Source organism: Aquila chrysaetos, chromosome 6 (genome assembly GCF_900496995.4).
Source record: "Aquila chrysaetos chrysaetos chromosome 6, bAquChr1.4, whole genome shotgun sequence".
NCBI classification, from domain to species: Eukaryota; Metazoa; Chordata; class Aves; order Accipitriformes; family Accipitridae; genus Aquila; species Aquila chrysaetos.
In genome coordinates, this window is record NC_044009.1 from 53,331,794 (window position 1) to 53,344,801 (window position 13,008).

General features: G+C 38.7%; 1 protein-coding gene across 6 annotated transcripts in view; it reads left to right on the forward strand.

The window, feature by feature from the left end:
* Positions 1-13,008, forward strand: part of GPD2 (glycerol-3-phosphate dehydrogenase 2) — a 79,200-nt gene that overhangs the window by 19,440 nt on the left and 46,752 nt on the right. For all 6 annotated transcript variants that reach the window (XR_003923867.2, XM_030017336.2, XM_041124257.1 and 3 more), the window contains 4 exons: positions 3,784-3,955; positions 7,228-7,352; positions 8,336-8,433; positions 9,460-9,623. Coding sequence is in view for 5 of the 6 variants with exons in the window: in XM_030017336.2 (XP_029873196.1) it covers positions 3,784-3,955; positions 7,228-7,352; positions 8,336-8,433; positions 9,460-9,623 (559 nt within the window). In the remaining variant the exon portion in view is untranslated. The remainder of the gene's footprint in view (positions 1-3,783; positions 3,956-7,227; positions 7,353-8,335; positions 8,434-9,459; positions 9,624-13,008) is intronic.

The window sequence follows — 13,008 nt, forward strand, 5'->3', positions numbered from 1 at the left end:
GCTTACCAAGGAAAAACCAGAGACCGTGTAGGAAGCCACACAGTAACACTTGCTATGCAACCCAGAAAGCTGCAGAGTTGTCACAGTTTTCGGGTATTCAAGGGGAAAAACCTTTCATGTGCTGCTTTTTCATTCCCTTTCGGGAGGGCAAGCTGTGCAGAGCTGCTGCCAGAGGCAGTCAGAGGGGTCACGGCAAACCCCTGCAGAAGCACAGGGGCAGGAGGGTCATCTTTACAGCCATGGAGGAAGGAGTGAACACAGGAACGGCTGGATCCTCTCAGTGTTTCCCTCCTTGTGTTCATCGCTCCCTGGAAAAACGTGTTCTGGAACTGCATCAGTGTACCATACTTTAGGAATATAAAAGTTTCTATCATGCTTTCTGGGATATAAAAGTTTTTAGCACTGCTAGAGACGAGTAGGCTGGGGAGAGAGCAGGGCAAGAGGCAAAAGTAGGTGGGAATATACAGAATTCATCGGTCAGAAGAATAACGTGGAAGCTGAGTTTCTCTGAAGTGCCAAAACTTTGTACCTTCTCTGGTGATCTTTGCCAGCTTCCACGTTAGTATGTAAATATGTGAGAGCGAGGGGAGACTGTAATTGGGAGGCTCATCAACATTCACCTCTGCTTCACTTTGACTCAACCTCTCCGCTGTCTGTGTGTGTCTCGTAACTCCTTGAACTCCTGGGGCTGGCAGCGCATCTGTCTCTATTTGAGGGTTGTGGTGGGTTTAAACAAGCTTCTAATTAGGAGACCTTTCGTTACTGTGCATTTGTAGTCGGTGACTAAGCCTGGGCCACAGTTGGTTGAGTGCTTAAAGCGCCCAGTCACACGCCTGGAGGGGTAGCCCCTGCCCAAGTGCTTGCTGGGCTGGAGGCTGGGGCTGGCAGGGCCGGAGGTGACCCCAGTGGAAACCGCCAGCACCATGCTTGGGAAAAATCAGTAGTAGTACTATAGCCTGAGTCATAATTTGCCAAACTTCTTCACTTTATTTCTGGGAAGATATGAATCCTTAATATAAAGCGAAGCACTCTTTCTCTAGTTCAACTTTCCTTATTGATTGAATTGTAACACATGTGCAGTGAAGGTGATTGCTGCTATCCTAAGTAATTTGCATGAGCTACTTGCATTATAGTCAATATAATCCATGATTATAGGATGAACTTGATCATTAACTATCTTTTCAATGTGCACTTCCTTTAGACATGGCTATTAGTTATTAGATTTTATTTTCAGTTGTATAGTACTGATAGGAACATTGAGAAATAATGCATTTCAATCATAATACTCCTGAAGAATGAGCAAATAATTTTGAACAAAAATATTTAGGTTGTATGCACCATATAATGAATTGTGCATGGCTGGACTGGCTGTTAATTTACAGTGGACACGTTGCAAGAATTGCTTTTACCTTTAACTCACAAGGTCTGCTTACAGAGCTCTATGACAACCAGTCAATTACTTGCCAAAGAGGAACTCCCACCATTTGGGTAGGTACTCACGGAAACCTGGTCAGCTGCGCATGTGAACAGATGGTGGCAAGCGACTGAGTTACCTTTTGTCAGTCAAGCTATTTTAATATGGCAGGTGTATATTCCCTCCCCATTGCAAACGATGGGGAAAGTGGCTGGAGTTCCTAAAACCTGGAGGTGGCTTACATTAGCAGAGAGCATTTCAGAAGCACAGTGATCTAGGAGCATCTATCTGGGAAACTCAACATGTGGGCTGAACAACAATAAAACACCGAGGCAGGGTAAACGGTGCTTGTGATGGTGTGTTTGCAGCGTGGGACTGGACTTAGGAGCTATTTCTGTGGCAATTGTAATTCACTGCTAGTGCAATAAGCAATAAATTATAGAAATAACTGAACAACTTGCCTAGTTCAGTTTATTCAAGGAATGTTTGGAAATAAAAACTTAAATGAGACCGCTTCCTTGCACGTTGTAAGCAGTAGATGGAAAGAGATTAGACAAATTCTTTTAGATGATAGTAAGAAAGTAGTATTTTGTGTTTGGTCACTTGAATTTGTGTTAGTTTACTCTTTTCTGTCTAGGAGATCTGGACACAAGCTATTTTACATCAGTTAAGTCTGCCATTTGGACTGAAGACTGGATCATGCTTGGACCTTAGACTGTAGGGTTTAAACAGGTTTTCCTCATGTTGAAAGTGTTTATAATTTTCAGGAAAGTCTGAAAATGTTAATTCTTAGTGTCCTGTTTGTTTATTTTGATCCACTCTGAATTGGTCAATTAGTTCTTCTGTCCTGGCCCCCTTGTCTGGGTAGCGTAGGCATTTATTTGTTTTCACATATGTATTTCAAATCAGTAGTGGTTAAAACAGTTCCTTTGGAAGTGCTAGGTACTAATAAAAGCACTCCTCTCAATCAAATGAAATTCAGAGCATCAAAATCTGTTTATTTCTGAAATAGCTGGCTCAAGTAATGTTCTCAAGGTTGGGGGGGGGGGGGGGGGGGTCTGCTGCCAAGCTGGGATGTGCTGTGGGTGTTCTGGCTCGGTGGCCAGTAGTACCTCCACTACCCTTCTTACATTGTAAATGCAGGTGCTTTGTCTGCTAGCTACATTTACACACAAGTGATTACTCTGTTACGGAAAAGATGGGTCCTTCGGGTCTTAAAAAATAGTGGTGAGAGAAATTCAGTGTCTAGTTTTGTGCAGAATGAGAGACAATGGTGAATGAGGAAAAGAGCTGAAACAAAAAGCAAAGCTGGAGCTGAAAGCAAAGAGAAAGCAAGCATGACTTTTGTGGTCTTGCACCATATTTAACTGTCTGAACAACTATGATATCTGCCTATAGCCCATTGTATGTAAAATTAGTGTGATGAATATGAACCCACAGTGATGGCACTCATAACATAGATTGTGAAGTATATGACCAGTAACAGGGTTTGGGAATTCCTGTGAGTGTAAAGGTTTTCAAAATTCAGTTTAAATCAATGGTAAGAGAAGAGAGCCTTTAGAAACTGGTTAAAACCTTAAAATTTAAACTGTGGTCCATATTAGTTTACTGAGCAAGCATGTGGCCTTTCTCACCATGGTCACTAAATGGAGAGCAGCACTGGCTCGTGGAATATCAGGCAGAGTACTAGAGACATTGTCAAAGCTATTCCAGTAAAATCTGAACTTGTCTGGAAACTGCCACATCATTAAGTTTTGTCACTTTAAAGAAAAAGTGTATTTTAGCGTGCTGTAGGATACAAATTGCTTTGCTTTGAAGATTTTCAAAAAGAATATGGAAATAGTGTTTCTTTGGTGTTTTAGTATACTATATTTGACAGTAAACGACATCGTCTTACGAACCTGATCAAATTTGAGCTTAGATTAATGCCACTGTACAAGTAACCAATTTTAAAATATAAAATGTACATTCATCTTTAAGTCCTTTGCTTTGATGGATTTTTTCGGTAGAGGGTTGAGAGCCTACATGTGTCTGTTTATTAAAATACTTCCTGAGCATCCTGTAACATTTGACATAGCAGAAGACTGTTCCTAAAAATAATTAATATAGGTAGTAGTGCTTGAGTATAGCATTGTATTGAAGTAGGCAAGATGAAGTAAATGTGTGCTAACCCTTTATGGTTTTAGTACTGTTTGTTGCTCCATAATGTTTTAATACAATATTATTATTAGATATAGGTGAAGTGACTGGGAATATTTGAGTTTACCTTTATGCTTATAGAAAATGCTGTGATTTGGGGGGGTGTGTGTGTGTGTATACACATGTGTGTGTATACACAGATCCTCATGTGTTGTTTTTAATCTTCGTAGAGTACCTTTGTGCATGTTCAAGCTGCAGAAGCTGTGACTGTTCCAATAAAGAACCATCTTCCCACAAGAGAACAACAAATTTTGGCACTGCAAACCACAGGTGAATTTGATGTCCTTGTTATAGGTGGAGGAGCAACAGGATGTGGCTGTGCTTTAGATGCAGTCACTAGAGGTAAGGCTTGAAAATTTAATTGCATTCTTATTCTTGGATTACATGGTTTATAATAAATTTATCAGACTGGCTTTTCAAAAGTACTTGAAGATAGAGAAGGTGTACTCTAAATGCCTGGTTATAAAACTTCTGCTCCCAGAAGCTAAAATGAACTTGAAGAAAAAAATGTCATTGCATTTTGTTGTTTCAGCAGAGTCTTTATTGTCTAGGTGCTTGTATGCAGTTGTCTAACCTTTTTGCTGAATGGTCTTGGATAGGCTTCTCATTCTCTGTTGCTCCTCACTTAGTGGGTTTATCCGTAGTCACATTTCACTTGTTTGTGCAGGAGAATATCTGCAGTAAAGAAAAGACAAGACTTGCACAGCACTTTTAGCAACTGTTTTGAAAGGGCCAAGCATGAACTCTAGATGAGGCACAGTGGCTCTCCAGCTCGTATTTCTTATAACATGAGATATCTGTAAGTTCTGCTAATGCATTGTAGCTGCTTAGTATATTGCAGGTTTGGAGAAGTCTGTCTGGATTTTCAGTGAAAGGTACTAGCACCATTCAGTCTGAAGGTACATACAGTCGCTCTGCGCTCCAATTTCCTCTCTTTTGGGGGAATAGCTATGTAACTGGCTTAAGAAGCTACTAGAAGCAGCAGAATTGATGTTAACTTTATGCGTAGCCTTAACTTATGGAAAGCTCAAGGTAAAATGAGTTTAAGCTAATGCTTTTTACCTGGCTTCTGCAGGAGGATGAGAATGTGTGTGGTTACAGTTGGTTGTTGCCCAATAGATGTGCAGATGTTGCCCAATAGCTCAAGCAGTTGGTCAGACATGTGAAAAACTCTGTTCAGGGGGTGAAAAAGCAGGATGCTAATGCCCACCCTGTCTGTGTCATCCACCTCACACAGTAACTCTGAAATTGGCCAGCAAGTTCTAATCAAATTTGACAGCTCTTAAAGAGGGTAAGTAATTTTACAAGTTTAATGAAAATAGATCTTCAGATACAGGGTTGAGAATGCATGGGTACTGTTTCTGCAGGAGAGGCTGTAGCATCAACTCCTGTTCTATTAAAATGCTATATTCCCCCAGAATATAATAATTTTATCCAAAAAGCTATGTAAAAGGTTTGTGAGAAGAGTGTGTCTTGGAATGTGTTCCCTCAGTTGTTTTCAGTAGATGACTGAAAGAGAGAGAGAACCAACCTTCCTTAGTTTCTGTGTTTGTAGTTCTGGTTTTGGAAATAAAATGGGGGGAAAAAAAAAAAAGTGTAAAACATAGTAGATAGCCATAAAGTTCTTCAGGTTCCTTAACCTGTAGATACGTCTTAGAAATAAGAGGCAAAACCTGACTCCAGGAGTGTTTTATAGCTTGATTTGGACAATACTAGTCCAGAAGGTGTGATAATTTTGAAATAGATAAAGCAGTTATCTACCATTGGTAGATACATGCAAACTCAAATCTGGTTATTAACTTTTTTCATGTATTATTAAAGATTACTTGGGATCTTTTCACTTCTGCCTCTTCTGTGTTGTGGTAGAAAAATGCAGTTGTAAAGCATACAGAAATTATTATAGGTAATATATGTTTATCCTTTTACTAGACATTCTGACTGTTATCAGTAGATTTCTGAAGTGTGAAATATTCCTAAGCATTTGGTTAATGAATTGTGTATTGTTGCTGTTCATTCATGGAACTTGCTCTTTTATTATGTTTGCTTCGCTTAACAACAAATTTTGCTTTTCATGTGTTTGATATATCTTCGCCAAATTATTTCTGATTGTATCCATTAATCTTCAGTCACATTTGACAAAAATAAATTACTCTGATCTTTGGAAGTTACCAGTAATAATTAGATTTTTTTTTTAAGGACACAAAAGTTTTGGGAGACCAATAGATGTTAAAATGTATGTTCACCAACCAATAACGTAAAGCACGCCTCAAAGAGGGCGAAGGAAAGACCCAAGGGATAACTTCTAATACAGATGATGCTCTTCTCCTTGGGTATGCATCGTCATGTTGTTGCTGTTGGTTTTGGTACCAGTATCATTGAATTTAATTCATTTTTTGCTTTGCCTGCCTAACTTCAAAATTCTGCCAGCTATGGAGGGGGTCAGTTATGCTAACTTCTGTAACACAGATTGTCCTTCCACATATGTTTTAAGTGAAAGATTGCCATGTACTTGTCCTACTGTGCTTATCTTGGTTGGCTTTACTTATGCTGGATGTTGGAAGTTGGTGGTGGTTGTCTTGTAGTTATGTGCCAAAGGACGTGGCCAGGCTGTTGCCTGTATCTTATCATTAAAAGGCATCTGTTAATCATCTGTTTCCTGCAACTCTTCCTTTCACCTAACTTCCATCACATAACCTGGTGTCAGTCTCCTTCACGAAGAAGATGCCAGCACTTCCCTTGTACGAGGGATGTTGTGTTGACTGTATTAGGGTGTATGGTTTCACAGTGACTTCAGTATAAAGCAGCATGTCTTCAACCATGAAAAGTTTTTTCCTGGCCTTCAGGGTAACTGGGAACACAACTTGTGCAACAAACATGCCAACCTCGTTCCATGTGTTTGTTAGAATAAGCATTATAATGTTTGGTTATAAAGCACTTTGTGTTCTGCATTTGGCTGACCGTCTGTGAACCATGTGGTTATCCCTTCCTTGTGCTGGTCAAACTGTCAGCGCCTGATGGTGTCAGGGAACATGCGTGCACATTTTTGAGTAGATGTTTTTTCTGAAATACTTAGTAATATCTTATAACTACTGTTTTGTGTGTGTGTTTCATGTTCTCTGGTGAGCTCTCCCTGAGTGGTGAGCATGCCTGTGGCTGGCTCTCCTCTGGCTTTAGGCACCTCTTGAGCAGACTGTAAGTAAGCAGACAAAGATGCTGGTTGTCTGCCTCTCTAGTATGCTGTTTAGTGTGATAGGTTTAGAGCTGTCTGCTGCAAAGAGTTAAAAGTATTCATGAAAATATTCTGTTCCTGCCATGAATACGAACTATAATTTGCTTGAGGGAGCGTGGCCCCTATAATGTACTGTAATGCCTTTCTATTGTGAAATATCCAGGTTTTAATGTGCTTCTGTTTAAGTTCTGTTTTGACTTTTCCCTTAGGAAGGAGGCTAAAATTTTTCATTACAATATAGACAGTGCACTACACTTTGAATACAAATTTATCCATGTACAGAGTAATTTTTCTTGTGATTGTCTCTACCCTAGAGAAGTGTCTTTAATGAATTACATACAAATTGTGTAATTTAAGAAGTTAATTTGGTTTTCTGGTAACACAGGACTAAAAACAGCCCTTCTAGAAAGAGATGATTTCTCATCAGGGACCAGCAGCAGGAGTACTAAATTGATCCATGGTGGAGTGAGATATCTTCAGAAGGCCATCATGAAGTTGGATTTTGAGCAGGTAATTGTTTATGCTGGTTGTTAAGCAAAAATTGCTAGTAGACACTTCCCCTATCCCAATTATATCCAAGTCTCCTTTTTATTTTTTCAATACTTGACTGTTGTATTCCACAGCCACTGTACATAGAAAGTGCCTTCTCCTGTTGAGCTTTCCAGACTAGGGAAATGGGTGCTGCTGCCTTTTGCTAAATTCTTTTATGAGCAATCTAATTGCCATACCTTGTAGACTATGTATATTTTGGGGAAGGAAGGCAGAGACAGGGCTGACTTCAGAGTAGAAAGAGCTTCCTACCCGTCATGATCAGCATTTGGGGGAGAGAGTGGTTGAAAGAAAATGTGGTAAATGAGTGATTAGATATAAATGATTTTATGTATTCTTGTATTGATGGAAGCATGATATTCTTGTTTTGAGAAATTGATTTGTCTTCTCATTGAAACCTCTCTAACTTAAAGTATGTTTTATAGGTTATAATACTGCTAAAGAAACAGTGACTTCTCAGGGAACAATATATAAAACATGCAGTTATTCTGCTAGAGAAATCAGCCTTCTTTTTTGCCAAAGAACAACTTCATATTGATTCATATTGACTGATTTGCAGAAGAACACTTCTGCATTTGCAAGTCGGAGTTAGTATAGGATTTAATTGTGGGAATCGGTACAGAAGCTATACTGTGGGATGAGTTCTAACACTCCTTAAGTGCCTCCTGCCCATAGTCGGGAGTAACACGGCTTACTGCGCTTTATGTTCAAATGAAAAATTATTCAGCTGATCTGCCAAGACACCAAAATGAAACTAGTGAAACAATTTTCTTGGGAAATGTTTTCCTTAACTTTTGAATTTTTCAGCAAATCTCAGTGTGTTTTTGAAAGAACAGTAAAAATTACGTGAGGTATTTGCTTTGATAAACAGTTTCTTATTAAATGTTGCACACGGAGACAAAATTGAATAACATGGGATTCACATGTACACTTCTGTTTTTCAGTACAAGATGGTGAAAGAAGCACTTGAGGAGCGTGCAAATCTGCTTGAAATCGCTCCTCACCTATCAGCTCCTTTGCCAATAATGCTACCTGTTTACAAGTAAGCTCTGCTGTAATATCTTTCCTTTACCATTGCTTTTGACAACCAACCTATTTCCCTGGAGAAGTTTCTAGGTGCCTCTTTGCAAGTATGTCTTTAAACCTGTCACAAGCTTTGTCCTCCAGGAGGGGAGATGTTGCCGTATTGTAGAAGCATGAAATTCTCTTATGGCACCAAGCCCCTATCACTGCTCTCTGGGAGCACATCTTGGACTTCAGCTGTTCAGTGCATTTCTACCACCCCAATAGGGGGGAGGAGGGGAGTTTGCAGTGGAATGAACTCTCATTCCCAGGATGTTATTTGCTGTTCTTTCCAGTACATCCTTGTCTTCAACACATGCTATCATAGTGTTGTTAGCAATGTGCTGTTTAGTCCATACCACCACCAGCGTTCAGTGCAGTAATTCAGTGCACTTGCCTTCCAGTTTGTTTCTCATATGAGAAAGAGAATTTAAGTGATTTGCGTTATGTTTTTAGATCTGTAAGAACAGTTACTCACTGTAACAGGCTACTTAGAGCAGTGAGTTTTTACTGAATGATCTTAATACGTGGCTTTGTTCCTGTCTTAATAGAAGATGCTGGAGCTCATGTAGGTCAGCAGTCGGCTGCATTTATTTGGTCCTGTTTGTGTAGGAGGTATTATTCAAGATGCGCATATGAGGAACTCTTTCAGCTTGCACACACAGCTTGGTTCTCCCTTCAACACAGAGCTTTAATGTCTCACCTTACACTGAAGTACAAAAAGCCAGTTTGTGATCCTAATTCTAGAATAAATAAAGCCTTGAACCTGCTTGACTAACTGCAGTGAGTAGATCAGTTGAAAACAGTAGTGAACAATACATAAGTTCTTGCATATTTACACTATATTGTGATAACACGGAGTTGTATGATGGCACAAAGTAAAACTGGTGTAATAGAACATACTGTGTTACTTAACGTGGTCTATATTACAATAACAGTGTATGCATGCGCTTTTAAATTTTTTTTCTTTATTTTTACTTCATGGGGAATTTTTTTTTTCCTGCAGATGGTGGCAGTTGCCATACTACTGGTTTGGAATAAAACTGTATGACCTCGTGGCAGGAAGTCAGTGTCTGAGAAGTAGTTATGTCCTTAGCAAGTCAAGAGCCTTGGAGCACTTTCCAATGCTACGCAAAGACGAGCTTGTTGGAGCTATTGTCTACTATGATGGTATGTTGCCTTTCTGTGCTTTCATTATTACATTGTGCTGTGTTTTGAGGGGGGAGAAACACAAGTATGCCACTGTAGATCATGTACATTGACTTTCTAAAGGGAAGAACAACAACTTGAAGGATTCAACTTGCATCTTAAGCATTAATTTGGTAGATAAATTATGTTTTTCACAACAGTAACTTACTGGATGTAAGAAAGAATGTATTAGTTTTCTTGGCTAGGAGGTGTAGTACGTGGAAGCATTCTAGTGTTCTGGTGATTCCCTGCAACTTTCCAGCTGTGCACGATTTTGCTATACAATTCTCAAACTGAACACTTGTTCTGAGGTATCATAAGTCAAGAAAACATGATCATTCTGGTAATGTTAAATGGTTTGCTGTTGCACTTGCACTGTGCAGATAACTTCAAACCTACCTAGATGATCTGGCTGCTGGTTGTGGTTCTTGCACTGGGTTGGATGAGGCCTGGACCAATAACTTTTTGTATCACCAGTAAAATTGGTTGCCCTGCAAAGACAGTGTTCATTGTAATTGCAATCAAATACTAGAGATTGCTATAAGACGTGAATGGTTTCTGTTAAAACCCCTTTAAATAAAGGGTTATAAATTCATGAGAGGAAAAATGCCTCCAGCTCAAGTTATTTCATCTATTGTATCAGCTAGTTTTAGGTATGTTTGTGTATAACACTTAAACAAATTCAGTGTCTGCGTGGGAGAAAATAAATATGCTTTCTTCATGTCTTTCGATGTTCATTCAAAATAGAATGATGATTTAATAGAACTCATTGCAGTCATCTAGAAATAGCAATTTTCATGTTCAAAAGTGTTCATGTGTATTCACGTTTGGAAAGAGTGTCACTCTTGTTTGTAATGCAAGAATGGATAAGCCTTTTTGCCTTGTTCTGTGAAATAAGTCTGGTAATAAGCCCCTAGCATAGCTGTATGGCAACAGGTGCCGCAGTGGGTCTGCCAAGCAAAGAATTTAACTCTGTCCCTTCAGACTCTAGAGATACACAAGGCAGTCTGAGATAAAATTGATGAAGGTTTAGTTGGCTTACTTGACAGAAGCTTTGCTTGTCCGGAATATTAGTACTTGTGTTGATGTACAGGTGTCTTGAGCTTTATCCAAACTGCTGTATCTCAGTATTTTCTAATGTCATGCAAGTTACATCCCCAAATGGTATTTAAAAAATACTGAACTTGTACGGATTCTAAATGCTGGGAAGTTCACTGCTTAAGCTGGAGTACCAGGGTATACTGCCATAATTGCTTTCTTGATGCACTTGGTTATCTTGGCATATCCAGAAGATGGAATATCTTTTCTTTGCAGCAGACTTGTATGCTGTTTCATGATGTGTTTTTAATTAGATTGGTATTCTTCCATCTCCAGTCCTCTTCTATTTCCTTTCCAAGACAGAAAGTTTTGTAAAACTTTTTTGGTAGTGGGGCCAGCTAGGTAATATCAAAATGTCAAATGTGTTCAGGATAGGGCAAAAAGCCGTAGATTCCTTGCAGGCTTGGAGGAGCCCTCCAAAGAATAAATAGCTTAAATACTGATTTACTTCAGTAGTGGTACAGTTCTAGTTAGTTTTTACCTGAAGATGTAGTTTCTGACCTTTTGGCAGCCAGAAAGGTCTTCACACACAATTGATTATAAAGGTAGTTCTCTTCCCTTTTTAGAACTGCATTTACCCTATTCATCAGGTTATCAATAGGGGCTTTTGTACTGGGAAGAAGTAGGAGGGACTCTCAAAACACACTGGACTCTGATAGTATTTATGAGGCTTCTGGCAAAAGCGTACATTGATAATTGCAAGTTGTCTCATACAGAGCCCAGCAGAATGAAAAAAAAGTAAATTATACATATGTGTAAGAATATACATGTGTAGGTTCTTATTTGGGAGTAGGCTGAGATTTAAATGATGGACTTGATTTTTACTTATCTCTGATGGAGACTGCATCTTCTCTATCTTATTTTTAAGGTCTAGAGGAAATAAGAGGTTATTTAGAAGCAAAATTTGTTATGGGATTATGTGGTATTTTTGTATACTGTAACAATAGCTGCTGTAAATAGCATACGTAGAAGTAATTCAGAATTATTTTTTCATTATCATAAGCTATCCCTTAGACTATTTTAAGGGATCCCAGGAGCATGCAAGAAGAACGAAGTGGTTCTCTTAACTGTAATTACACTTCTCATAAGAGCACTATAACTTGAAATCTATTTATATTCTATTGAAGTTTTTTCTGATTAAATAAATAGTTTGGATGTATCATAGCTATTTACTACCCCAACATTCCAAAGATATGCATTTACAAGATAGCCTTAAAATCAGTCTTCAAGTTTCTTGGAAGAATAACGATTTTAAACAGTGTTGCAATAAATCTAAAAATTCAGCACCAAGATACCATGTGGTCTTTTAGTGGAAAACATCTGTGCAGCAATACAGTGCAGAACTCTGAATGACTGAGAGATGCCTCTGATGGTTTTGTTGCCTTCCCAAGCAATAGGAAACAAACCCGCAGTCTGCATACTTGAAACAAAGAAGTGTAAAATAGAAAAGAGAAAAAAAGGAAATGTACAGATTATTGAGGAGCAGTTTAATGGAGAAAGAGGATTGTGTAATCGCTGTTTATTCATACAGGTTTCATAAAATCAGGTAGCTGGCAGAGTCTCCTAACAATTCTCCATCAGAGCAACAGCTGCAGTGCTAGCAGGACTTGGACTAATTTGGTGAGAGGTAGCAAAAATAGACTTGAAGTTTTGCTGCCAGTGAAACTATTTGTTCATGCTAGTGTATCTGACCTTATTTTGCTTTAGTTATAAGACTACAGCTTAGTTATCCACATTTTTATGCAGAATTTAAAGAAATGGTGTTTTGCAGTGAAAAATTTAAAAAACTCTCAAAGCTCCACCAAACCTCAGCTTCCTAGAAGAATAAAGTGGTTCTGAAGGACTAAAGTATCAAATTTGTGAGTTCATAATTTATATTTGGGTGCTTTGAGGCTGTACCTAATCCAGAATAAAAACTTTCCAACTACAATGTTACATCAATTCTTAACATGCCACATTTCAGAACTAAATTTTGTCTGTAGTGACTCCTCTGTAGGTCAGCCTATGGCCCATGGTGTAGATGGGCTCATGTTGTGTTGCAACACATTAATTATTTTACCATGATCAATTAACCTGTGTTCAGTCCACAGTAAACTTGTTTTAAGTCATAATGTTTCAGTAAGCACACTTTAGATCTTGTAAATTATTATACTTGAATTTTAATGATACACTTTCATGCCCTAAATCCGGAGGAATGGAAGACAAAAGGGAAAGGGAATTGAACTTAAAGTAGAGAAGGGGATGATAAGATTGAATTAAACTCCTTTTA